At 41.1% G+C, this 25120-nt stretch overlaps 1 protein-coding gene across 1 annotated transcript in view; it reads left to right on the forward strand.

Annotated features, from left to right (window-relative positions):
* The first annotated feature begins 15185 nt into the window (after window positions 1-15185).
* PLA2G4E (phospholipase A2 group IVE) overlaps window positions 15186-25120 on the forward strand; it is a 70510-nt gene continuing 60575 nt past the window's right edge. Inside the window, exon 1 of the mRNA XM_027870148.1 lies at window positions 15186-15290. Within this exon, the coding sequence (XP_027725949.1) occupies window positions 15195-15290 (96 nt within the window). The 5' untranslated portion in view covers window positions 15186-15194. The remainder of the gene's footprint in view (window positions 15291-25120) is intronic.

A 25120-nucleotide genomic window follows, 5' to 3' on the forward strand; every position in this document is an offset into this window, starting at 1 on the left:
ATTTGCATAATTAAATTGGATTCAGGGTATGAGAGATGCCCTATTATTGTGGTCACATTTTACGGTAAATGGAAAATGTGCTAGGTTTGGAGTTCAGAGGACCTGGGTCTGAATCTTGGTTTTTACTCTATGTTTAACCTTGGGCAAGTCATTATCTTTGAGTCTCAGTTCCTCATCTGTAAAATGAGGGGATTGAACTGGATGCCTTCTGAAGTCCTTTCAGCTTTGAATTTATGATCCTACAAGAATACAGAGTAGCACAGTATCCTGCTTTTCCCCCATCTTGTGGTAGAAACAACTTCTACAAATCAGGGCATCAAAAACAATTGAGATAATAAACAAAAAGCACTTTGAAAATCTTGAAAGTGTTATATAAATATAATTATAATCTCTGGGAGATGGTAGCTCCTGATACTCACTTCTACTGGTGTATGTAAAAGAGTCCTCAGGGAGCCAAAATGAAGAGGTTCACTGTCGATCTCAACCTATCATTTAGTTCAGCCCTCTTTATACTCAATTAACCAAGTATTTGTTGATGGATTATTCAGTAGACTTTGAGTTTCTTGAGGGCAGGGACAGCTTGTTCCTGTTGCAGTTCTTTCTATCCTCAGAGCACCTGGCACATAATAGGCACATAATAAATGCTTACTGACTGATCGTGTCCGGCACTGTGCTAGTGCTGAATAGGATAAAACGAAAAAGAAGAGGGCTCAGTGTTTGCCCCAGGGAGCTTACAATCTAACTGATGAGACAGAATTACCACTCAAGAAATTATTAGAGGGGGCAGCTAGGTGGTGCAGTGGATAGAGCTCTGGCCTTGGAGTCAGGAGGATCTGAGTTCAAATCCAGCTTCAGTCACTTGACACCAGCTGTGTGACCCCGGGCAAGTCACTTAACCCTGATTGCCTCACCAAAAAGCAAAAAAAAAAAAAAAGAAAATGATTAATGCAGCAGGTAGATCCCCTACGGAGAAACTGTTGGAAGGATCTAGTCAAGAAGCATACAAAAAGATAGAAATAGGTTCTGATCTGTACTCTTGGAGGGGTTTCATTGATGTGTGGAGTCTTAGAAAAGAACTACTAGTTACTCACATCAAGCTGCTAAAAATGCATATAAGTAAAAAAGATTTCCATCAATTTATCTTACTAATTAGTATAAACTTTTGCCAGGATAAACTGAAAAAAAAAATGTTGGTTAGCTTGTTTACACACACACACATGCACACGATAACCATTGGTTGATAACTTTGTTCATTTTTGAATGACAGTATTATTTTAAAACAAAATATCATTCGATCAACTTTGTTGTTCAGTCGTTTTTCCAGCCATGTCTGACTCTTCGTGACCCCATTTGGGTTTTTTTTCCTCGGAAAATATATTGGAGCTTTGCCATTTCCCCCTCCAGCTCATGTTATAGATGAGGAAACTGCGGCAAACAGGATTAAGTGACTTGCCCAGAGTCACTCAGTTAGAAAGCGTCTGGGGCTGGATTTGAACTCAGGTCCTGCTGACTCCACTGCACCGCCTGGAAGCCTGTACAGAGCCTTATGTCTATAAAATCACAACTCCAGACAAAAAATTAAACACGTATAGAGAACACTGGGTTCCAGAGTTTAGATAAGGTACAGAATAATAGGATCTCAGAACTGGAGTTCTGAGTCTGGCTTATACCTCAGTCAACAGTCAACAAGCATTTATTAAGCACCTACTGCAAACTAGACAACTGGGCTAAGTGCCGGGGTACAAAGAGAGGTAAAAGACAGTCCCTGCTCTTCTGAAGCTCATGGTCTAATGGAGGAGACAACAAGCTAACGACTATGGATGAGTCAGATACAGACGAAATAAATTGGAGATAAGAGAGGAAAGGCACTAGCATTTAGGGGTCAGGAGAGGCTTTTTGTAGAAGGTACCTGACTAAAAAATCCCTTCTGCTCCGTCCCCAAGAGGTGGGCATCCAGCCTTTACCTCAAGGTTTCTAGTAAGGGGGAACTCATTACTTCCTGAGGCAGCACCTTCCCTTTTTGGACAGCTCTCAGTCATTCAGAAGTTTTTCCTGAAATCTGTGTCTCTGCCACTGCTCCTGCCCATTGCTCCTAGGACTACCTTTGGAGTCCAAGGGGAGCAAGTCAAATCCCTCTTCACATGACAGAGGATAGCTATCAGGCAATTAGGTGGCATCAAGAATGAGAGTGTCAGAAGTGGAGCTGGGAAGATGATCTCAAATCTTGACTCTGACACTTACTAGCTGTGTAACTAGGCAACATGGGACAAGTCACTCACCCTCTTTTAACCTCAGTTTCTTCATCTGTCAAATGCAGATGATAATAATAGTGCCTGCCTTACTGGGTTGTTGGGATAGTATACATAAAGCACTACATAAATGTGATCTATTATTCTGTCCCTTCTTAGTGCCCTTTTTTTAAAAAAATATTTTTTCTTAATTCAATTTTATTTTCAATTCTGAATTCTCTCCCTTCTACATTCTACTCTCCATACCCCCACCCCCACCCCTGCCACCACATACATTGAGAAAACAAGAAAACCAAAAGCCATTACAATGTGTATGGTCAAGCAAAACACATTCCCATGTTTGTAAGTTAAACATTATTCATTTGTTCAACTGATCTTTGTATGTTGTGTTCAGAGACCCTTTATCTCTTTGATGACCTTCTTTTGGTTTGCCTCTAGTTTATTAGGGTTCTTGCAATAATCTAGATATAACCTGAGAAGGGCAAAGTATGGTGGGACTATAATCCCCTCACTCTGCAGACTATGCCTTTCTTGAAGCTACCTAAAATTGCATGAGTGTGTAAGGTTGGTGATATCACATTGTTGACTCTCTTGAGTGCATTAGGGAATTATAAAGCAAAGTGTGATAAGACACCTGAAGGGAAAAGCTTGTGCTGATCAAAGTATCAAGAAAGGCTTCATGGAAAAGGGGCATTTGAATTGGGTTTTAAGGAATACATAGGAGGTAGATCATGAGATCATGAGAGCGAGGACATTCCAGGCCATTGGGAACAACATGAACAAAACCACAGAGGGAGGAGAGTATATGACATATCAGGAAGAGAGAGATTAGAGTTGTTAGTTATTAATTATTAGAGTTATATGAAAATTGCTTGGGACAAAGATAAATTTTGAAATAGTTTTATTTTGTGACAGCAGTGATGGTGCATATGTTCTTCTACTAACGCTAGGCTTACTCAAAATGTCTAACATTGGTCAGATGAATTCAGGTTGAGCTGGTCTCCCCATCTTTACTTAGTTGTCAGTTGAGTGTTAAATTTTATGTCATACACGTATTTCATTGCTCTCTTTTGTTAGGTCTTAATTTTGTGGCTTTTAAGAATGGATGTTACTTCAAGGAAACATGCAAAAAGTTGCAGCTTTTAAAGAGCACACTTCAGTAACTCTTAGAAATGTTGCAGTAGGGGCAGCTAGGTTGCATAGTGGATAGGGCACTGGCCCTGGAGTCAGGAGGACCTGAGTTCAAATCCAGCCTCAGACACTTGACGCTAGCTGTGTGACCCTGGGCAAGTCACTTAACCCTGATTGCCTCACCAAAAGAAAGAAAAAGAAAAAAGAAAAGAAATGTTGCAGTGGATGTTGGTCTGGGGAAGTCAAGGATCATTCAAGTCCATAATGAAACAAGTATGATCAAAAAACTATTGCTGTGAAACAATTAATCTTCAGGGGGAAAAAAGCCCTTCAGTGGGACCTGGTAGCTGGAGGAGTTACTATTTAGATTTCTTGAAGTTGGAAGAACAATGAGAATACCAACTTTAAAAAAAATACACCAAATAACCTACTATTGAGGAAAAAAATTCTCATTGTGGGCAAGATGATACAAAGACTAGAGTACTGAAGGTTGGAAAAAAGGTAATTTTTATTGATTCAATTTACTTTTTCCATCAAAGGACATGCCAAAATCATTGTCAGAAGTACAGGTGACCTTGTAAAATCTGGACATCTTGACCATCGGCTTGTAGAACATTTACCCAAAAATGTTTGTGGGATTTTTTTTACTTCCAATTGGCATTCTAAAGTGATTTTCCTAAAGCGCAGGTCTGACCACGTCAACCCCTTGCTCAATAAACTTTAGTAGCTCCCTATTGCCTATAGAATCAAATGCAAAATGCTCTATTTGGCATTCAAAGCCCTTCATAACCTAGCACCTTCCTACCTTTCTAGACTTTTTACACCTTATTCCCTGGGAAGTACTCTTCCATCCAGTGACACTGGCTTCTTGACTATTGCATGAATAGGAAATTCCACCTCTTGCCTCTGGGCATTTTCTCTGATTGATCCCATGCCTAGAATGCTTTCCCTCCTCTGCTCCTACTCCTGACCTCCTTTTCTGACCTTTCTTTCAGTCCCAATTAAAATCCCTTCTCTTACTGGAAGTCTTCTACGTCTCCTCTTAATCCTACTGCCTGTCCTCTGTTAATTATTTCCTATTAAATCCTGTATTTGACTGGTTTTGTATATATGTTTGTATATTTTCTCCCCCATTAGATTATAAGTTCCTTGAGGGCAGGGACTGTCTTTTGCCTCTTTTTTGTATCCCTAGCATTTGGTACAATGCCTGGCACATAATAGGTGCTTAATAAATGTTTATTGGTTGATTAATATCCAACATATTGTGTGGTTTCATGGTAAAGAATGAAAGAACATGTATCAAAATCTTGTAAACTCAATGCCAAATCACGTAAAACATGTGACTGAAGTGAAAGTATAGATTGGATATTAAAATTTTTTATTTTTAATGTACAAAGTTGTAAGGCTTACTGTATGTCAATAAACTTTATTATTTTCCTTTGTCCCTTGTAATTCACACAACACTGTATGTCTGGAGAATAGAGTTTTGTGAAATAACAGCAGAAAGGTAGGATGATGTCAGATTGGGGAGCGCATTGAATGCCAGGCAAAGGCATTTGATTTTTACTCAGGAGGTGGTAGACAGTTGCTGAAAACTATTTTTTTTTAGCAGAAGAGTGACATGGCCATATCAAGTACATAAGAAAGTTAGTTTGGGGATGTTATGCAAGATGGATTGGCTGAAGAATGGAGAGCAGGTGGGAAAACCTGTTAGGAGGTCCTTACCGAGGACCTGTGTTAGAGTACTGGCCTTGGGAATAGAGAAGAAAGGATGGAGATGAGAAATACTACGGAGATAGAATCAATAGGATATTCATTATAATGGAATACTATTGTGCTATAAGAAATGATGAGCAGGTGGATTTCAGAAAAACCTGGAAAGACTTATACAGTCTGATGCTGAGTGAAGTGAGCAGAACCAGGAGAATGTTGTACACAGTAACAGCCATGTTATTCGATGATTCATATTGATAGACTTAACCCATCTCAGCAATGCAAGGATCTAAGGCAAGATTCATGATGGAAAATGCTATGGAAAGAGCTATACAGTCTGAATGCAGATCAAGGCATACTATTTTCTCCTTTTTTTGTTTTTTTTTTTCTTTGTTGTCGTTTCCCCCTTTTGTTCTGATTCTTCTTTTACAACGTAACTAATGTAGCAATATATTTAATATGATCATATGGATATATATGTAGCCTATGTCAGACTGCTTGCCATCTTGGGGAGGGAGGGAGAAAAAAATTGGAACTCATAATTTTATAAAAAGTGAATGGAGAAAACTAAAGTAAATGATGTTTTAAAAAATAGGACATTCATGGGAACATGTTAAAAACAATGAGGAGAGAGAAGACTATAGATAATCCAAGGATTACAAATATGGGAGTTTGAGTAGATGGTGGTGCCATAGACCAAAACAGAGGTCAGAAAGAAAAGCAGACCTTAACAGATAAGTCATAAGCTGATTTTGGACATGTGAAATTTGAGGTGCCAGCTGGTTGGAGATGTCATAGAGGCAGCTTGGAAATGTGGGTCTAGATCCCACTTGTTAGCTGTGTGACCATGGATAAGTCACTTAAGTTCTCTGGGTATCAGTTTCCTCATCTGGAAAATGGGAATAATAATAGCACTTCACTAATTGAAATTTATAAGTCATTGAGGACTTCTGGGAGAATAATTTTGGTACAGTGGTGAGTGTAGTAATAGAAGTGATGGGATATAAAGTTCAGTGAGTGGTACCCCTTTTCTCCTCCCCTTCTTTTCCCTCCCTTCCTCTCCCCTCCCTTCTTTTCTCCTCCTTGCCCCTCCTTTTCTTACCATTTTTTTATTTAATGGAAACTGTCTTTGATTTTTATTGTGTATTTATTTTTCAGGTTTTAAAAAATATACTTTAATTGATATCACCTACATTTTCCAAGTATTATTTCTCCTTTCCCTCCCAGAGAGCAATTTATAACCAAGAAAAAAAAAAAGCAAAAACTACTTAAGTAAAACTAAGCAACATTTTTTTAAAAGTCTGACATTATGTTCAGTGTTACACACCTGAAGTCCCCACCTTTACAAGGAAGATGAACGGAGAAGTGTCTTCTCCACACTGTGATGCCTCCATTCTGGTCATCATCCCCCTCTCCTCCCACCTTCCCCTCTCTTACCCTTCTTCACCTAGACACTGCCTCTAGGATGCCTGGTTTTCACAAATGAGATTTCACCTTATCTTGCCAGGAATCAGGTGTTGTTCTACTTCCCAGTCACCTCTATATACCTCAAGCCTCCCTCTCCCTTGCCCCCCAACTTGCACCCCCATTTCCAACTTCTTTTTATGTGTTGTCTTTCCCCATTAGATAAACTCCTTCAGAACAACAACTATTGTGCTTGTTCAAATTTTCTTGCTTGAATTTGTTGGACCAATTCCTGAAACATAACGAGTGTTTAATAAATTATGTATATTATCTATCTGACTGTCTGTCCATCCATTCATCCATCTGTCTACCTATCCATCCATCCATCCATCTATCTATCTATCTATCTATCTATCTATCTATCTATCTATCTATCTATCTATCTATCTATCTGTCTGTCTATCTATCTATCTATCCAACCATCCATTCCATCCATCCATGTGTCTAGCTATCCATCTCTTTCTCTCCATGTCTGTCTATCTGTCTCCTCTCTGTCTTTTTGTCTGTCTCTGTATCTCTCTCTCTCTCTCTCTCTCTCTCTCTCTCTCTCTCTCTCTCTCTCCCTCTCTCTCTCTGACTCTCTCTGTCTCTGTCTGTGCCTGTCTGTCTGTTTACCTCCCCACCTTTGGACCAACTTGGTCATGATAATCTCACAGCATTCAGTTTCCATTGTTTTTTGGTTATTCTTTCCATTTATATTGTTGCAGCCATTGTGTATATTGTTAACCTAGTTCTGCTTCCTTTACTTTGCATTAGTTCATATAAGTCTTTCCAGGCTTTTCTGTCTTTATCTTATTCATCATAGACTCATAGATTTAGAGCATCATTTCTTACAGGATGGCAACATTTCATTCCATTTAGGTACCACAAACTGTTTAGTTGTTCCCTAGTGGATGAGCATCTACTTTGTTAAAGAACCCTTTTTCTGCCTTGTCTACCAACTTCCTTAAATGTGACAGGATGGAATCTTATTTTTTTGTAGAGAATCAAAAAGTCTAGAGAAAAAAAGAAAAGGGGAAAGCAGAGGAAGGAAGGGGAAAAATCAAGGATAAAGAAGGGAAGGGAAGGGGAATCAGGTGAAAGCAGAAGCAACTGGGGAAAGGAAGGGAGAACAAGCAGAGGAAAAAGGGAGACTCAAGATGGAGGAAGAGGATGGTTCATTTACTAATCTGTATGTAGGACACCTTCAATGGGCTGAATGTGAAGACATATATGCACCCACACCCACCGAGCGTTTTTCTGCCCCTATTTAATAAAGCCAAGCTGGATGGCTAGAGCTTGGAGGGACATCACTTCAGGTAACTTTAGTTCAGCCCTTGGTTATACCTTCCAAAAGCTGACAACATCGGTAAGTACAGGAAAATATTTCTGAACAAAGAGGGAACATTCCTGTTAAACGTGGAGATTGGAAGATATAAAATGAATACATAAATAGTAAATCCACTTGCTCTGTGTTTACACAACCAGCAACTCTGTGATTTCTCAAAACATCTGAAGGGTATTTTTCTCTAGGATAGTATACCAAGGGTGGAGAACCATTTTAAACTTCTCTGTAGTTGGGAAGGTGCCAGGAGGCAGAAACAGCTGGAGACAAGATCATAAGGCTCTCCACAATCCTTTCAATTGCCCTTGTCTTCCTAGCACCCAAGGTTTGCAAAAAGCTTGTCTAATGGTGGCTATTGAGGTTAGCATTTTTCTGTTTTAAGACATCACAGCTAAAGAATTCATCGTCTAATGGGTACCCCTTTGGTGATGGAACAGTTTGAAAAGAAGCTAGTTTGAGTGGGTCCAGGCTAGACCCAACTTGGGGAGGAACCTGGTTTCTGATGGTACAGAGATGATGTATAGAGCTGGAGAAGGGGAAACCAAGGGAGGTCTTTCAGAGCTGAGGCAGCTGCTAAGGGAGGGAGAGGGGGACATGTGGAGGGAGGTCATGTAGGCCCATCAAGCACAAGAAGTGTTGAGTCGCTCTGTCTTTAGAACCCTCCCAGACCATAGATCCTAAAGCAGTAATTATATATTTCCTTTCTCTCCTTGGATTCCATCACCAGAACCTTAAGCCTTTCCTTTCTAGACTTGGGGGGAAGAAAAGGAAGTAGCATTTATTAAGTACCTACTATGAACCAAGAGGGACAGCTAGGTGATACAGTGGATAGAGTGCCAGGCCCAGAGTCAGGAACACTCAGCTTCCTAAGTTCAAATCTGGCCTCAGACACTTACTAGCTGTGAGACCCTGGTCAAGTCACTTAACGCTGTTTGCTCAGTTTCCTCATCTATTAAATGAACTAAAGAAGGAAATAGCAAACCACTTCAGTATCTTTGCCAAGAAAACCTCAAATGGGTCACAAAGACTCAGACACGACTGAAAACAACTGAACACATGAGCCAAGAGCTAAGTGCTTTATAAATCTTATATTTTTGCTTGTCTTCATAAATAGTGAAAACTATAGGCATTTGCTAGTCTGGGCAGGAGGTAATTGAGTGGGAACATCCCAGAGAAGAGAGATTTAATGCTGAGATGTTTCTTCTAGAGTTCTTTTTCTATCTACGGGCCCATAATTTTTTTTTAAAGATAGAGAGAATTATATATTCTTTTGTACTCTTCCTGGAACTAAGAAAAAAATGTTATACGGGGAAGCTCATCTAAGCAATGAATAGGGTGAGAGGGGTGAGTGAATATGGGTGTCCAAACCCCACTCCACCAGAGTTGACTCACACAGTAGTCCTGTGAGGAGGTCAGTACCAATGTTAGCATCTTCATGTTATGCATGAGGGGAGCTGGGGTTCGAGAGGATAAGGGGATTTTTTGTGGTTGTTATTGCTGCTGTTTGTTTTTCAGAGCCTAGTCACAGAAGTAGTGAGTAGCAGAGCTGAAATGGGCCCAGGGCTTCCTGAACCCAAATACAGTGAAAGTTGCCTAAGCAAGTCTGTGGTCAGGTGGTTCAGACTCTTAAGCCATAGGGGAATTTAGAGAAAGGAAAAATTTCTGTGGTTTTAAATTAATTACTGAAAGGTATCTTGGCACGCTGGGAAGTGTCCTGCACTTGTAGCCAGGAAGAATGGGATCCACTCTTGGCATATTAGCGGCACAACCTTGAACTACTTACCTACCTCTTCGTGTTGCTAGGAGAAAAACGTGTTTTTGTGAACTATGAATTTAGGCAATGAGATGGGTTGTGAAGAATTTGCCTTGAAGATGGAGAAGATTCCAGACTGGGTAACAGGTTAGGTGGACTCCACACAGATAACGGTAGGGAGAGAAGAGTAGGACATCCAAGATGGCACTCGGAGGATGCCCACCTCCATCTCGTCACTGAACCTTAGAACTGGAGGGGCTCAAGAAGTCCATCAGAGACACCCAAGGTGTTGAGGAGGAAAAAAACCGGAGGCGCAGGAATGTGGCTCCTGACATAGCTGGTTTGTACCTAGTTGTTTGCATGTTGTCTCCCCCATTAAACTGAGCTCCTTGAGGGCAGGGACAGGCTTTTGCCCAGCACTTAGTGTAGAGGAGGTTATGAAGTTTTTTCAGAAAGACTAGTTCTTCTGCTGTGAGGGCTTGCTGAGCCCTTTCCAGGGCCTACTCGTCCACCTTTCTTCCAGCTCTCACCTACGGCTCTGAGAAGCTATAGCATGCACAGTGGCCATGCTCAGCAATAAAATGTCTCAGCAGGCTAAACTAGGTTGAGGGTAACTGACAGGCCTCAAACCCATCGGTGAGTTAGGGGGATGTCTACCCCAAGCATGAGAAGACTTCTCCCAGCAGAATGGGTGAATGAGAAAAATGTGTTCCAACAGCCACGAAGGTGCTATGGAAGGCTTAGATCTTGGTCAGACATCAGAAATGCCAAAGTCATCCATTGTATCCTGGACCATCACCAGTTGTCCTGACTTTTGTCTTGCCACTGGGACCTCTGATAACTCTGAAAGAGAAGGTGAGGCTGATGACTTTGCACAACTCTGCTTCACTCAAATCTAATTCACTCATGGGTCAAGACATCATCCACGATGTCGTCGGTCCTTTTTGAAAAGAAAGGACAAACCATAATCACTTAGTACAGTGCCTGGCACATAGTAGGTGCTTAATAAATATTTATTGACTGACAGATACTGCCAATCAGTTAATTCCTCTTGGACCTATGAAGAGTGGGGCCCTGGACTGGGAAGATGGTAGTGACATTTACATGGTTCTTTAAAGTTTGCAAAGCCTTTTGTATCCCTGATCTTATTTGATCCTCACAACAACCCTATGAGGTAGGTGCTATTATTATCCCCATTTTCCAGATGAGGAAATTGAGGCTGAGAGAGGTTAAGTAACTTGTCCAGGGTCACACAGCTATTAAGTGTCTAAGGTAAGATTTGAACCCAGGTCTTTCTGACTCCAAGACCAGAGCTTCATCGAGTAGGCCCACTGCTCTTTCAACAATGAACAAACCCTGTTATTGTTGTTTTTTTTTTTTTAAAACATCAATAGGAATGCCCTTGGCATGAGCCAGAATGGGGGGAAAAAAGGAAAGGAAAAGGAAGGGAAGGAAGGGAATAAGCCTTTGTATAACACCTACTGTGTGCCAGTCACTGTTCTAAGGAAACGAAGGGAGGAGAAATAAGCATGTGTATCGTACCTATTACGTATCCGGCATTTTTTTTTTTTTTACAAATATTATCTCATCTGATCCTCATAACCACCTTGAGAGGTAGGTGCTACTATGATACCCATTTTACAGTTGAAAAAACCGAGGCAAACATGTTGAGTGACTTACCCAGGGTCACATAACTAGTAAATGTCTGAGACCAGATTTGAACTGAAGTCTTCCTAATGCCATGCCCAACACTCTACCCACTTTACCACCAGCTGCCTCTGTAACACAGGGCAGCATAAAATTTGGCTCAGAACATGCCTACCAATCACCTTGTTGATCCTTCAAGCAGGTCCTGAGCCTGCTAGCTCCCAAGCTTATTAAAATCTGCCCACAAGTTGTAACTATGTGATCCCCTTACCACCACCACCCCCTCCATCTTTTTACAGGTAAAATCTAATTAAATGACCATCAAGAAGATGACAAAGGGATGAAGGAGGGGAGAAAAATGTTCCACGTCAAGGACAGTCACCATTAAAGCCAGAAGGCACTTCAGAGGTCATCTAATCCAACATCCCCCTTTTACATATGAGAAACTGAAGCCAGGAGAGGGTAGATGACTTGTCCAAGGTCACACAGCTAGTAAGTGGCTAAGTTAGGATTAGATCTGGGGGCTCCCAGGTCAATCTCTCTGGAAGTGCTGTGGGTTGATTTGTTTGTTTGTTTGTTTGTTCGTTTTTTTCAGCATTACTTAATGGGGCTCCTCTCCCTATCCTTTCCTGCCCACCTTCCCAGCAGTATAGGGCTCTCCAAAGCTAAGAGCTCTGGGAAATCATCTCATTCATTGCACCCTTGGGAACTATTCTTCTGGCAGGAGAGCTGCTGAAGGGATGCAATGGGACTCAGTGGAGATTCTAAGGGTGTGGGGGAGAGAGGGGCACTGGTAAATAGCTTCACTACAAGGGTTCTTAGCTTTTGTTATGTCATGGGTCCCTCTGGCAATCTGATGAAACCTATGGAACCTTTCTCAGAACAATGTTTGCAAGATAAATTCATAACGTAAAGAAATGCTAAATTTCAGTCAGTGGTTAGTGAAAATAAAACTGAAAATTTCCCCCCTCCGAGTACATAGACCCCCTGAATTATGTTCATGGACCCCTTGGGAGTTTGTGGATACTAGTTTAAGATTTTACTATCTGTCTATATGGGCCCAAAGTCCCTGAGCCTCAGAGCTCAGGCCGCCCTTGCAGGTCTCAGAAGATTTCTGTCTGAGAAGGCAACGTGTCACTCACCGGGTATGCCTTCCTATTTGGAGCTATCTTTCCATCTCTGTCCTTAGATACTGAGGAGACAGTAAGGCAAAAGCTTCTGAGGAAAGCCGTAATTAACAGACCTGAGGATCTTCTTGTGGTAACAGAGAAGGAGAAAAATCCAGAGCTCTAGGATGGAAGGAAAAAGGGGCGAGACTGAGTGCCAAGCTATGTTCAGTTCTGTTTCCCCTTCATCTCTCTTAATCTTACCCATTCTTCAAGCCTAGATAAATGATCAGCCTTTTTATGAAGCCTTCTCTTGTGGTCCCAGGCTGTGCTAGTCTCTCTCTTCTCTGAACAATTCCTTTTTTTTAACAGCTTAAACTGCATAATTCAGCATTTAATTATATATGATCTTGGGCTATCCTCCAATAGTTTCATGTATGTTAGTCTTGTTCCTTCAATTAAGTTCCTTAGACTTAAATAATTAAAAAAATATTCTTTGCTCATAGTTGGGCTATACCACTTATAATAAAAATTATATTACCTAAATAAGTTTACTGACTGAGTGCTATATCAATCAAATTACCGATGAATTACTTTATTAAACTGGACAAAATGGCAGTGAAATTCATTGGGAAGAACAAAAGGTCTAGAGGCTCAAGGGAAATGGAAAAGAGAATGAAAGGCTATGAAATAATATTGCTCAAGCTTGGTTCCTAAGAAGAGATTAGAGAAAATATCTCTCCTAACTTCTTCACAGAGGTGAGGGACTATGGGGTAGAGGAAGTCTTTCCCAACCCCTCTTAATTCCAGTGCCTTTCCTTTCTTGATTATTTCTGGTTTATTTTATATATCTCTGTATTTTGTTTGTATGTATTTGTTTGCTCGTTGACTCTCATTAGATCGTGAGGTCCCTGTGGACAGGGACTGTCAGGGACTCTTTCTGTATCTCCAACATTTGGCGTAGTGCTGGCACTGATAAATATTTATTTCTTGCTTGACTGACTGGAACACTACACATAGGTGGAACACTACATATAATGCCAGAATTTTTTGATTTTTTGATTAGTTTTTGCTGAAGTTTTTCCTCTCTTTTTTATTTTTTTGTTGTAAGGGATGGCTTTCTGGGAGGGGAGGGGAGGGACACATTGGAAAATTCAGGTGATGTAAAAACAAAAGATATCAGTAAAATTTTACTTTAAAAAAGTAAGTTCCATATTGTATACATTTTTTGTACCTCTCATAGTGCTTAGCACAGTGCTGGGCATGTAGTGTTCAGTAAGCATGGTGCTTGTTCACTGATTAGTTGATTCTTAGTTTCATCTCTCCTATGCTCCCTACCCCTGGGTAGGAAGCACCAGAAAGGGATATGACTGGAGAGCAAAGTAAGCATCATTTTTTTGGGGGGGGAAGAAAGGGGACAGAGTACAACATGAATTCCTAAGAGATGGGGGAAGGAAATTCTAACCAGGCTCCTGGGCCCCTGAGCAATTCTTGATTGTCAGGCTAGCTTGAAAGTTTGAGTCCCTATTGCCATGGCAATCGTAGACGTTCTATGGCCTCTTTATCTTCATGGAGTCAATTTAGCTGGATTTAGAGATAGCACAAAGAGTGGAGCCAGGACAAGAAGACCATCCATTTCTCCAACACAGAGAGAGGATTTCGGTCCATCCTTGGCCCATCTCTAGAGGATAAGGCTAAGAACAGCAGCAGGGAGACAGTCACAAAAGGTTTCACAAATCTCACCATTTCTGCATCTTGGTATTAAGGTTTTCAGGCAGCTCCAAGTTCAGAACTTGGCCTCATACTCATCAGATCATTTTCATCTAAGGGCGAGAAAAGCCGGTTGTGTTGCCCAGGGCAAAATCTCAGCCTGGAAACTCCCAGTGTTCCCAACTGGGTGTGGGGCCCATCCTGCCTCCCCTCAGTAAGACAGATATAGAGATAGGGATCATCTTCTGAGTTTAGGATCTTGGGCAGTATTGGAGACCCTAAGTGTCATCAGAACTTCAGTGGAAAAAGAAAGGCCCTATGTTTTCCTTCATCCCTTGGGTAGGGCGGTTGGGTATCTCATCCTCTTCTTTCCTGGTACCTCACTCTCTACTTATTTAAAGTCCATGCAGCTATCTCCCTTCTCCCATGGATGAATCTGGTGGTCTCCAATCCTTGTATCCACCATGAACAACTCTGTCTACCTAGCACCACCTATCTCCAGGAGTGAAGATAGTAGCTCTAGGAGAGTCAGCGCTCCTTGGAGGTGGTGTGTGTGTGTGTGTGTGTGTGTGTGCATGTGTGTGTGTTTGTGGGTGTTTGTGTGTGTGTGTTTATGTGTGTGTTTGTATGTGTGTGTGTTTGTGTATGTATGTGTGTGTGTATGTGTGTGTGTGTGTGTGTGTGTGTGTGTGTAGGTTCTTTAAATCAGAGCCAGACTGAGCCTTGAGTCCTTAATTTTTCTCTTGTGCTATCTCATCATCATACCTGCAATGCACCACTTTCTTGTAACCCCAGAAATCCCTGAGGCTCCAAGACTGCTCATTGCAGCCCTAGATGTTGCTGGAAACTGGAGCCCCTGACACACACCACTGAATCATTGAGGGTAAGGTTTCTGTTCCTAGGAATCCTCTCTCCTTGACACAGTAGTACTCTTCGGAGAACTCAGTGTGGGCCCTAGGTCCTTGACTATCCCTGCATACCCTGATCTGTTCACCTAACCATCCAAACTTGACTCCTGGGAGGAAGCTGAGAGGGTGGGGCTATGAGTCAGTGTATAAAGCAGCTCATTCTGCCAGGACAGCCCCAGAGCAGCAGCGATGTTTCAGAACCAGCTACCTGTCTGGGTCCCCCATTATCCACCAGACTCAGGTTGGGGAGCAGATTCAGTCCCTCCAGGCACCTGTACCTCAGAGGTGAGGGAACCATGGGCAACATGGGTTTGGGAGATGGAATTGGGGAAGGGGAGGTCCTGTGTGTAACAGTTCCAGAAAGCAGCCAGGGCTTAGGTTGAGAAGAAGTAGGAGCTCGGAGGGCAGATATTGGGGGAGAGGAGCAGTAGGGATTGACAATATAGGGAATTGGGGATACCTCAGATTTGGCTTTGTTCTTGGGTAACAGGATTTTCCTTAAAGGACTTGAGATCAGTATCTGGTACCAGTCTTGAGACTGGGATACCTGAGGGAAAAGGGGTATAGCTATGAGAGATACTAGTGGATTTGTGATTAAGATTTAAAGGTGATGTAAGATTATGTGACTAAGAATTAAAAGGATCAACTATGAACCCAGAAGTAGGTTAGCTTTGCACTGAACTCCAGGCCCAGTCTGACCCATGCTGAGATCAAGTTGATATTCTGAGTGGAGAATACTTCTTTCGGTAATTTTTTTTTTAAATTTTAAACTTTAATACAAAATGAGAAAAGAAGAAAAAAATTACCATGTACAGAGTAGACCATAAGAGAGGATTCAAAATAAAACAATTAATTCACATTTTAAGAAAACTTATATAATAAATACTACACATTATTTTCAAAGCTGCCCAGCTTTTCTTTGCTTTCTTGTTAGTTTTCTTTCGTTCTTTACTGTGAACTTTTTACTTTATTTTTCCCCTCCCTCCCCCCCCCCACTCTAAAGAAGGCTAAAATTAAGCATGGATACACACATACATAGATATCTATAAATATACATCTACATATACATATATCCTCATATACATATATGTAAGACCGTACTATGCTTATTTCTTCCTATCATCGTTTCTCTGAAGGTGGATAGTGTCTTTTTTCATATGTCCAAGTCTTCACATGTTTTTCTAACTCAACCAGCTCATCATTTCCTTTACCACAGCAATATTCCAACCCATTCACATCCTATCTGAGAGATTGTCTGTGAAAGTTTTCTCTCAATTTTCTGTATTCCTTCTGTTCTTGGCTATATAGGTTTTATACAAGAATATTTTAATTTAAAGTAACTGAAATTATCTTTTTTGCACTTCAGCAGTGCTCTCACCTCATAATATAGTTTAAGGTCTGATACTACTGAATCTACTTCCTTGTGGAGAATATTTCTTAAAGAATCAGTACTATTGCTAAGCATGGATCACTGGCCCAGAGAGCAATCAGGTATTTCTCCTAAGGAGTCACATGAATTTTGGGTGTGCGTGTGTGTTTCTGTTGAGGATCAATTATTTATTTCCTCCCCCTCCCCCCCTGCAAACTCTGCCCATCATAGAAATATGCCCTCATTGCTTTGTGGACAACTCTAGTAGATTGTAGGAAGACCTCATGACCTAACAAAAAATACCTTACACTTGGGAATGAGCACTTTTCTATTCTAGTCCTAGTCTGATAGAAGCTATGTGTCCTAAGGTCACTCTATGAATCTTTCTGGACCTGTTTCTCCTTCTGTAAAATAGGCCATCCCTATGTCTCTGCAACTTTGTGAAGAGGATTGTGAACTTCTCCAGGGTAGATACATCACATTATATTTTCTTACACCTTAAGACCTAGGGTAGTGTTGAGCATTGTAGTGGCTTAGCAAATAGGCTTTTTGAGTTTGATCCTTGAATAAAACTGAATGATATACTGAGAGTTCCTAAAGATAAATGAACAGGGTTTAGGTGATACTAATACTACAGTTTTGGCTTCAATGGGGTGAGAGGATGGGAAACTCTATGCTGAATGACTGCTCAGATCTGTAACTAGAATGGGGAAACTAGTGCTTTGCGTAGGGTGTTGACATGGGGGTGTGCCCAGTTCTCTCCCCCAGCAGCTGCTTCCCATTCCTCCAGTGGTTCCAAGCATACAACAGACCATCATGGCCACCATCATGGCCCTGTGGTGATGGCACCCCTCTCTCAAGGCCTTCTTTTTCCTACACCTTCCTCTGGAGTTGGATTGTCTGGACAGCCCTCTTTGAGTAACTGCCTCTGTGTTTTCTACCCCAGCTGGATTTTCCCCAGGCATAGCTAGAGTTATCTATGGCTCTGTGACACATGCTACCACTCCCTCCAAGCCCTATGATGTTGTCACATCCATGGGTTTGAAATGATTAATACTACTGTCCAAGATTCTGGGCAAAGGGACTCGTGCGACACTGGAAATCCCCTTCCCCGGGGTTCCTCCCTCTCCCAGGAAACCCCTCTAAGTTCCAAATGTTCCTTACAGGGGCTCTGGGTAAGGAGTATTGATGAGACAGCCACTACCAAAATAAGTCACTGGTCTCTAGAAGAAGGCCCAATTCTGTAAAGAGGAGAGAATATAAGGAAGGGGAAAAGGTAAAAGAGACTGCTGGGAGATTTACCCAGAAAGCCTAGCTAGCTCATTAGCCCTGCTGTCAGTGCCTAGGGTTTGATTATTGATAAAACTAAGATTGGCTCAGATCAGGGAGTCTTTGCTCAGACCCTGTTAATGAAGTCTCTGCAAATAAGAAAGCAGAAGAATCATTGGGTAAGATCAAGATATGGAGCTAGAAGATACCTCAGAAGTCAGTTCTCCAATGAAGTACCCACATTTTATAGATGAGGAAAAAGCAGCCTAGAGTGGTAAATGATTTGTCCAAAGTCATACAGAGTAGGAAGTAGCAAGGTATGGGAGTCAGGACTTGAACTCAGATCTTCTGACAGCAGAGCCTTTCCTCCATTTCACCATTTGGCCTCTCCTACTCAATTTGCCTACACGACCACCGAAGGATGTGGAGCCCCGTGACATCCTTGCGGTGGGAGGCCCACATGTCCCAACCAGCTATCACAAGGCTGTCTCAAGGGCTGACATGAATGCTGTAAGGATCTGGTGGTCACACCCAGCATGCTTCTGGGTATGAGGAGGAGGAGGTACCTTTGGCCTGGGTTGAGCCATATTTTTTCAAGAAGCCTAAGGATGGGAGTTTCCTCCAGCCTCTCTGGAGAGCTGTCTGCCTTTTCAAGGGGGAATCCTGGCTGTGTGGAGGCAGGTGGTGGGCTCTAACTTTGGTAGTCATCAGCTGGGAACAAAGGAGATTCTGGGCCTCCAGGATGGTTGTCTCAGTTTCACAGGCCTAGTCCCTCAGCTTTTCTCCCTCGAATGCTATTATCAGTCATACCAGAAGTGATCCAACCTTGGCACCCGATTCATGCTGATCTGTAACCAAAACTCCCATTTGTTCATTGACAGCAGGAGCTAAAGCTAAGAAATCGTGTTTGTGTAGCCTGAGAAGGCATATTTCTCTAGCAAGCTTCCGAGAAGAAAACCAAAATATAGTATCTACCGCTCAAGCAATTAATCAACAAACATTTATTGATTTCCTACTCCATGCCAGATGCTATGATAGGTGCTGGGAATACAGACCGAAGAAGGAAACAGTCTCTGCTCTCAGAGCTTACATTCTATCAGAAGAGAGAACATGTACATAAATAAGGAAACAAACATTTATTACGTGTCTATTATGTCCAGGCACTGTGCTAGGTGCTTTACAAATATTACCTCATTTGATCCTTACAACGTTAGGAGGTAGGTGTTATTATTATCCCCGTTTTACAATTGAGGAAACTGAGGCAGACAGAATTTAAGTGACTTGCTTATTCTCTTTCCTTCCTTTGCCAAAGGCAGCTATAGTAAGTAGACAGGTTCAGATGAGCTCCTCTGGGCACAAGCAGCCAGGTCAAAGGCAGAGGGAAAGCACTTTCTTGGAGTGAAACAATCATAAATGCTTCACCTTGGAGGTAATAAATGCAAATTGAAAACAAACAAAATAAAAAGACTGGGAAGGTGAAAACTGGAAAATCCCGTGAGGAAGGTGCTATTGTTATCTTGTTTCACAGCTAAGGAAACCGAGGCAAACAGAAGTTAAGTAACTTGCCCAGAGTCATACAGTTAGCGAGTGTCTAAGGTCACTTTTGAACTCAGATCTTCCTGATTTCAGACCCAGGGCTCACTGTGCCACAGCTGCCTTTGGGATGAGGCAAGGTGTCTCAGTTTCCCCTTGGAAGTACGGCTCAAACCTTCCAGGTGTATTGATAACTGCTTATAAATTAACTGCAGTCACTGTCTCCATCTATGAATGATAGGATATGATCTGAGGTTTAGAGTGGATTCCAAGTTAAGGAGGCAGGGTCATATAAAGAACACTGAATATGGAGTCAAAGAACTAGGCTAAAAATTGAAGCCCAGAGAGGGAAATGATTTGTCCAAGGTCACACAATTTCTAAATACCAAAGCAGGGACTTGACCTCAGGTCATTTAACTACAAATTCAGTGCTCCCCCCACTGAATCGATGAGACAGATTTTTTTTTCAGTTAGGGGAAAAGGAAAGAAAGGGTTCCTAATAACTGTCTTCAAATTTTTGATGGGTTCTTCTAGAACACAGAGGCTAGCTGCAGACCGTCTTTGCTAAGGATAGAACAGTTTTGTTTCAGAAGCAGGAGATATCTGGATTAGACAACAGGAGAGACTTCCTGTGGAGGAGACTGAGGGGGGAGGCTCCTTTGCTGGAGAACTTTAAGAACAAAAACACACCTATCTGCTCTGGGTGAAGCAAAGTCCTCACTGGAGGAAAAGAGCAGCATGATGTGGTGGCTAAGGCACTAGTCAGGAAGACCTGGGTTCAGATCTTGCTTCAGGCATTTACTTGCTATGTAACCCTGAAAAAGTCACCTAACTTTCTCTGTGCCTCAGTTTCCTCATCTGAAAAGTGAGTGGGTTGGATTCGGTGGCCTCTAAGGTTTCTTCCAGAATTAAATCTGTGATCCCAAGATGTCATGACAAGTGGAGGCTTGAACGCTAACAAGCCATGTTTCTAGAGGACAGAAGAGCTGTTAGGAGATTCTCTGAGGACTTGACCCATTTCCCAAGCTGAGATCAGCCTCTGCTTTGGTTTGGAATCTTCCCAACTGGACCGCTAATTACAGTTTTTAAAAAGGGAGAGGGAAAGCAGAAGGTCCTCTGGGCATAAGGTTTCGCCCAAATTTCCCTGTTCAGTCATTTTTCAGTCATGTCTGACTCTTTATGACCTCATTTGGAGTTTTCTTTTTTTATTTAATTTAATATTTTATTTTTCCCCAATTACATGTAAAAACAATTTTCAACATTCTTTTTTAAAACCGAGTTCCAAATTCTCTTCCTTCCTTCCCATCCCTCTCATTGAGAAGGCAAGCAATTTTATCTGGGTTATACGTGTGTAGTCGTGCAAAACATATTACCATATTAGTCATGTTGTAAAAGAAAACATAGACCAAAATAAAAACCCAAGAAAAATAAAGTAAAAAAAAGTATGCTTCAATCTGTACTCAGACTCCATCAAGTTCTTTCTCTGGGGAGATGGCATTTTTCATCCTAAGTCCGTTAAAGTTGTCTTGGTTCATTGTGTTGCTGAGAATAACCAAGTCATTCACAATTGATCACCTTACAATATCGCTGTTACTGTGTATAGTATTTTCCTGGTTCTGCTCATTTCACTTTGTATCAGTTCATTTAAGTCTTCATTTCTTGGCAGAGATACTGGAGTGGTTTACCATTTCCTTCTCCAGCTCATTTTTCAGATGAGGAAACTGAGGCAAATAGGATTAATTGATTTGTCCTAAGTCACACAGCTAGTGTCAGGCCAGATTTGAACTCAGGAAGATGAGTTTTCTTGACTCTAGCCTCAGCACTCTATATCTGCTGCATCATATAGCTGCCCCTGAGCTCTCCTGGTCAGTGCTTATGTTATCTTGTTTCTAAAACCTGACCCTCACTTTCCTCCTCTCTATCTTGTTCAAATAAACTAGGCAGAATCTTTTTAGCCTCAGCAGCCTTGCCACTAAGCAATGAAAAATAAAGGAGATTGTACCTGTTGTCTGATCCTGGCACCTGTAACCTGGCCAGGCCTTCTCAAGAGGAGGATTGGGTCAGAATTTTATTGCTTTTTTTGCTGAAGACCACTGGAAAACTTTCAAAACAGTGGAAACCACGTTCTCCAGTGTACATTATAAAGTGAAAGGTAGAACAGAGTGGATTTCTGAGCAAGAAAATAGATATCATTTCTGAGTTCATTTTATAAAAGGATCACCAGATACATTGTTCATCTTGTGGCTTCAACTAGAGCATCTCAGGTAACTTTTGCAGTGATTGCAACTAGAGAGACAAGGGAAGAGAGAGACAGACAGAGAGAGAGAGAGAGAGAGAGAGAGAGAGAGAGAGAGAGAGAGAGAATAATTTACTCTGTGTTTCAGAGTTAAGTAAACTACCTTTTCCAGAATTTTTCTGGAGTGAAAATTACCCCCTCCCTACCAAGAAACTTAATATTGAGTAATCATAATGACCAAGCTTTGCTTTGCCCTGAGGAATTGTTGAGAAAATATACCTCCCTTCCTTCCCTGCAGAGGTGGGGATTAAGGATGTGGATTATTACGTATACTGTGATTACGTATGTGGAACATTGCATATATTATCAGACATAATTGTTATGTTCATTGGTTTTTCTGAATTACTTTTTTTCTTTCTTTTTAAAAGTCTGTGTTATAAGAGATAGTTTTGTTATAAAAGAAGTGGATGAGGACAAAAGGGAAAGACCCTAGAAATGCAGAATTGGGCAGAGGAGCAGTCTGCCCTCGAACATATGTTGGATGAAAAATGTATTAGAGGAAGGAATTTTACCACATTCACTAAAATAACTGTCTCGAATTGATGCTGAGTCAAAGCCCTGGGAGGAAAGGCCCAATATCAGTGGTCTACTGATAACATCCAGTTTCTAGAAGCATCAAAGACTGTGTGGAAAGGGTCTGATATGAATATTCTACCCTAGATTCTCAATGGAGGTCAAATAATTTCTCTAGAGCCATCAACCCTAGAGGATGCCCAACTGTAGAGAACAGGGACTGAACCTGTGATTTTATTGGTATGGACAACTCCTAGGTGAGAGTACTTCTTCACCAATGCAAGTTGACACCTCTTTTTCAATTTATTGTCAAAGAGTATTGGCCAAAATACTGAGAAGTTAAGTGACCATTTTGCCCAAGGTCATGTAGACAGTGGCTCTAAGAAACTTTTTCTGAGAAACTGTTTATAAATTTTCCCCCAATTTTTAACTTTCCTTCTGATCTTGGCTACATTTGTTTTAATTGCACAGAACCTTTTTAATTTAATGTAACCAAAATTTTCCATTTTACACCTAACTTTGCTCTCTATCTCTTGTTTATTTATAAATTGTTCACCTGTCCATAAGTCTGATGAGTGATACGGACCGTGTTCTAATTTTCTTGTAATATCTCTCTTTATATCTAGGTCATATGTCCATTTTAACCTTATCTTGTTGGTAAATGGTATAAGATATTGGTCTATGCCCAGTTTCTGCCATACTGCTTTTCAGTTGTCCCAACAATTTTTACCAGATAATGAGTTCTTGTCCCAAAATTTTAAGTTTTTATACTTGTCAAATACAAGGTTATTACATTCATTTGCTGATGTAATTTGTAAGTTTACTCTATTCCATTGATCCACCTTTCTATTTCTCAGCCGGTACCAGATAGTTTTGATAATTACTGCCTTACAATATAGTTTAAGATCTGGTACCGTGCTCTGAAGCTGGTTCTGCACTAAACCGCACAATCTCTAATCCAACTAAAAATTCAACAATTGAACAAACTTTTGTTAAATGTGTCACTGAGTGCAAGACAATTAGAGACTGTTTTCAATAATGCTCTCACCCAGTGATTGCAGTGGGGTGTTAACCTCTGTTTATTTCAGAAATTCTAGTACCCTGTCCAATGTCCAGAATTATCCTTCATCAGGCCTTCTAACTCTATAAGAAAGTGATTTTCAAACTTTCTGGTCGCAGGATCCCTTGCCACTCTTAAAACTTGGTGAAGGAAGCATACTATTTGCTCTTTTTTTTCTTCTGTTTTGTTTTGTTTCTTCTTTCTTGTGTCTAATTCTTCTTTACAACATGACATATGAAAATATGGTTAATAGGAATGTAAATGTAGATCCAATATCAGATTGTATGCCATCTTGGGGAGAGAGGTGGAGAAAATTTAAAACTCAGAAGATTATGAAAGTGATTGTTGAAAACCAAAAATTAATTAATTTTTTTTAAAAAAGTTGGTGAGGAGGGTCCCCCCAAAAGCTTTTATTTGTGTGGATTTTATCTATTGATATTTGCCATATTCTAGAAATGAAAACATCTTAGTATTATTATGAAAATAGTTTTGATCTCACAGATCCCCAGGAAGGGGGTTCCCTGGATCGCATTTTGAGAACTGCTCTTCTAGGCCAAGTCCACTAGCCCTACGTGCACAGCTAAAGAGAGTGGGCAAGAAAGGTAGGAGATGATGAGTTCAAACAAGGACAGACTGCCAGAGGCCTAGTGGATGAGAGGTTGTTTCTTTATATGAAGATGGCACTAAGTCTGAGAAGGTATCTGAGGAGCTAAGAAGGCAGATCATGTGATCAAAGACCCTCCCAAAGGAAAGATGATTTGAAGACACTTTGAAACTAAGAAAAGGAGAGAAACTGGAAATTTGGGTGGAGCAGATGACAGGGGTCTGAGCCAGAGACCAAAGGGAAGAGGATGGGTGGATCCTATAGAGAATTGATGATGAAATATGAGAAGAGCAAAGGGGAGGAGGTTTTGGGTCTCTGTATTCTGAGCGGGGGACGTAATAGAGATGGGTGGAATTTTGAGCAAAAGTGTGTTTGATGCTGAGTTTCATTTTGGTCATGGACCTTAGTTCACTGTCATCTAGGTTCATTGACCCTGCCCCAAGCATCCACCCTCTCCTTCCCTCCAGCAGAGGGCCCCATCCCCTTCCCCAGTGGTCTAGAACACAAACAAGAAACATTGGGGGTAGATTGGAGGAGTGGGGGGAGAGGCACCACCCATCCAGGATAGCTCACACCTACTTGTAGGGCCAGTGCCCTATCCACTATGCAACCTAGCTGCCCCTACTGCAACATTAAAGAACCACTGTGGGGGCAGCTAGATGGTGCAGTGGATAGAGTACTGGCTCTGGAGTCAGGAGGACCTGAATTCAAATCCAGCCTCAGATACTTGACACTAGCTGTGTGACCCTGGGCAAGTCACTTAACCCCATTGCCTAGCCAAATATATATATATGCTGAAGAGAGCAGAAGGAAGTTCAGAAGGGAACACAGATAAGCAGGGGAAATTCTACTTCTACTAGTAATTACTACTATTGCTACTGTAATTCTATTACTAGCGTTAAATTTAACATGCACATAAAAACACCCAAATTGTATATAACAGAAGTTCATAGTTTCCTATGCAACCCTCCTTTTGGCTCTTCTTTGTATATTGAAACACTCATGCTTATTAAGTTCTGATTTAAGTCCAGAATGCTGTTATCCACTACGCCAAAAAAAGAGAATCAGGTTTATTGAGGAGTGGGAAGTGGGAGTAAAATATGGGAGGATGAGTTCAGCTTTGGACAAACTGAGTATGAGGTGCTGACTAGACCATTAGCAAGAATGTTCCCTGGGATTAAGATACTAGGCAGAGTCTTAAAAATAGAATATATAGGAACAAAGAGAAATTAATCAAATCAGGACAAGGCTTAAGTTCTAAGTTAAATTATATTGAGATAGGGAGAGAAATATACACTCATTACTGATTCCTTAGGGAGGTACAAGTGCCTCCAGCTGAAAATGGTTAAAAGTAATTTGGTGTAGTCTGTTTGGAAGAGAACTGGGATCATCAAAGGTGAGGTCTGGGTAGATATTTTATAGGGGAAAGAAAGAAAGAAAGAAAGAAAGAAAGAAAGAAAGAAAGAAAGAA

Source organism: Vombatus ursinus, unplaced genomic scaffold (assembly GCF_900497805.2).
Source record: "Vombatus ursinus unplaced genomic scaffold, bare-nosed wombat genome assembly UNPS02014794.1, whole genome shotgun sequence".
NCBI lineage: Eukaryota > Metazoa > Chordata > Mammalia > Diprotodontia > Vombatidae > Vombatus > Vombatus ursinus.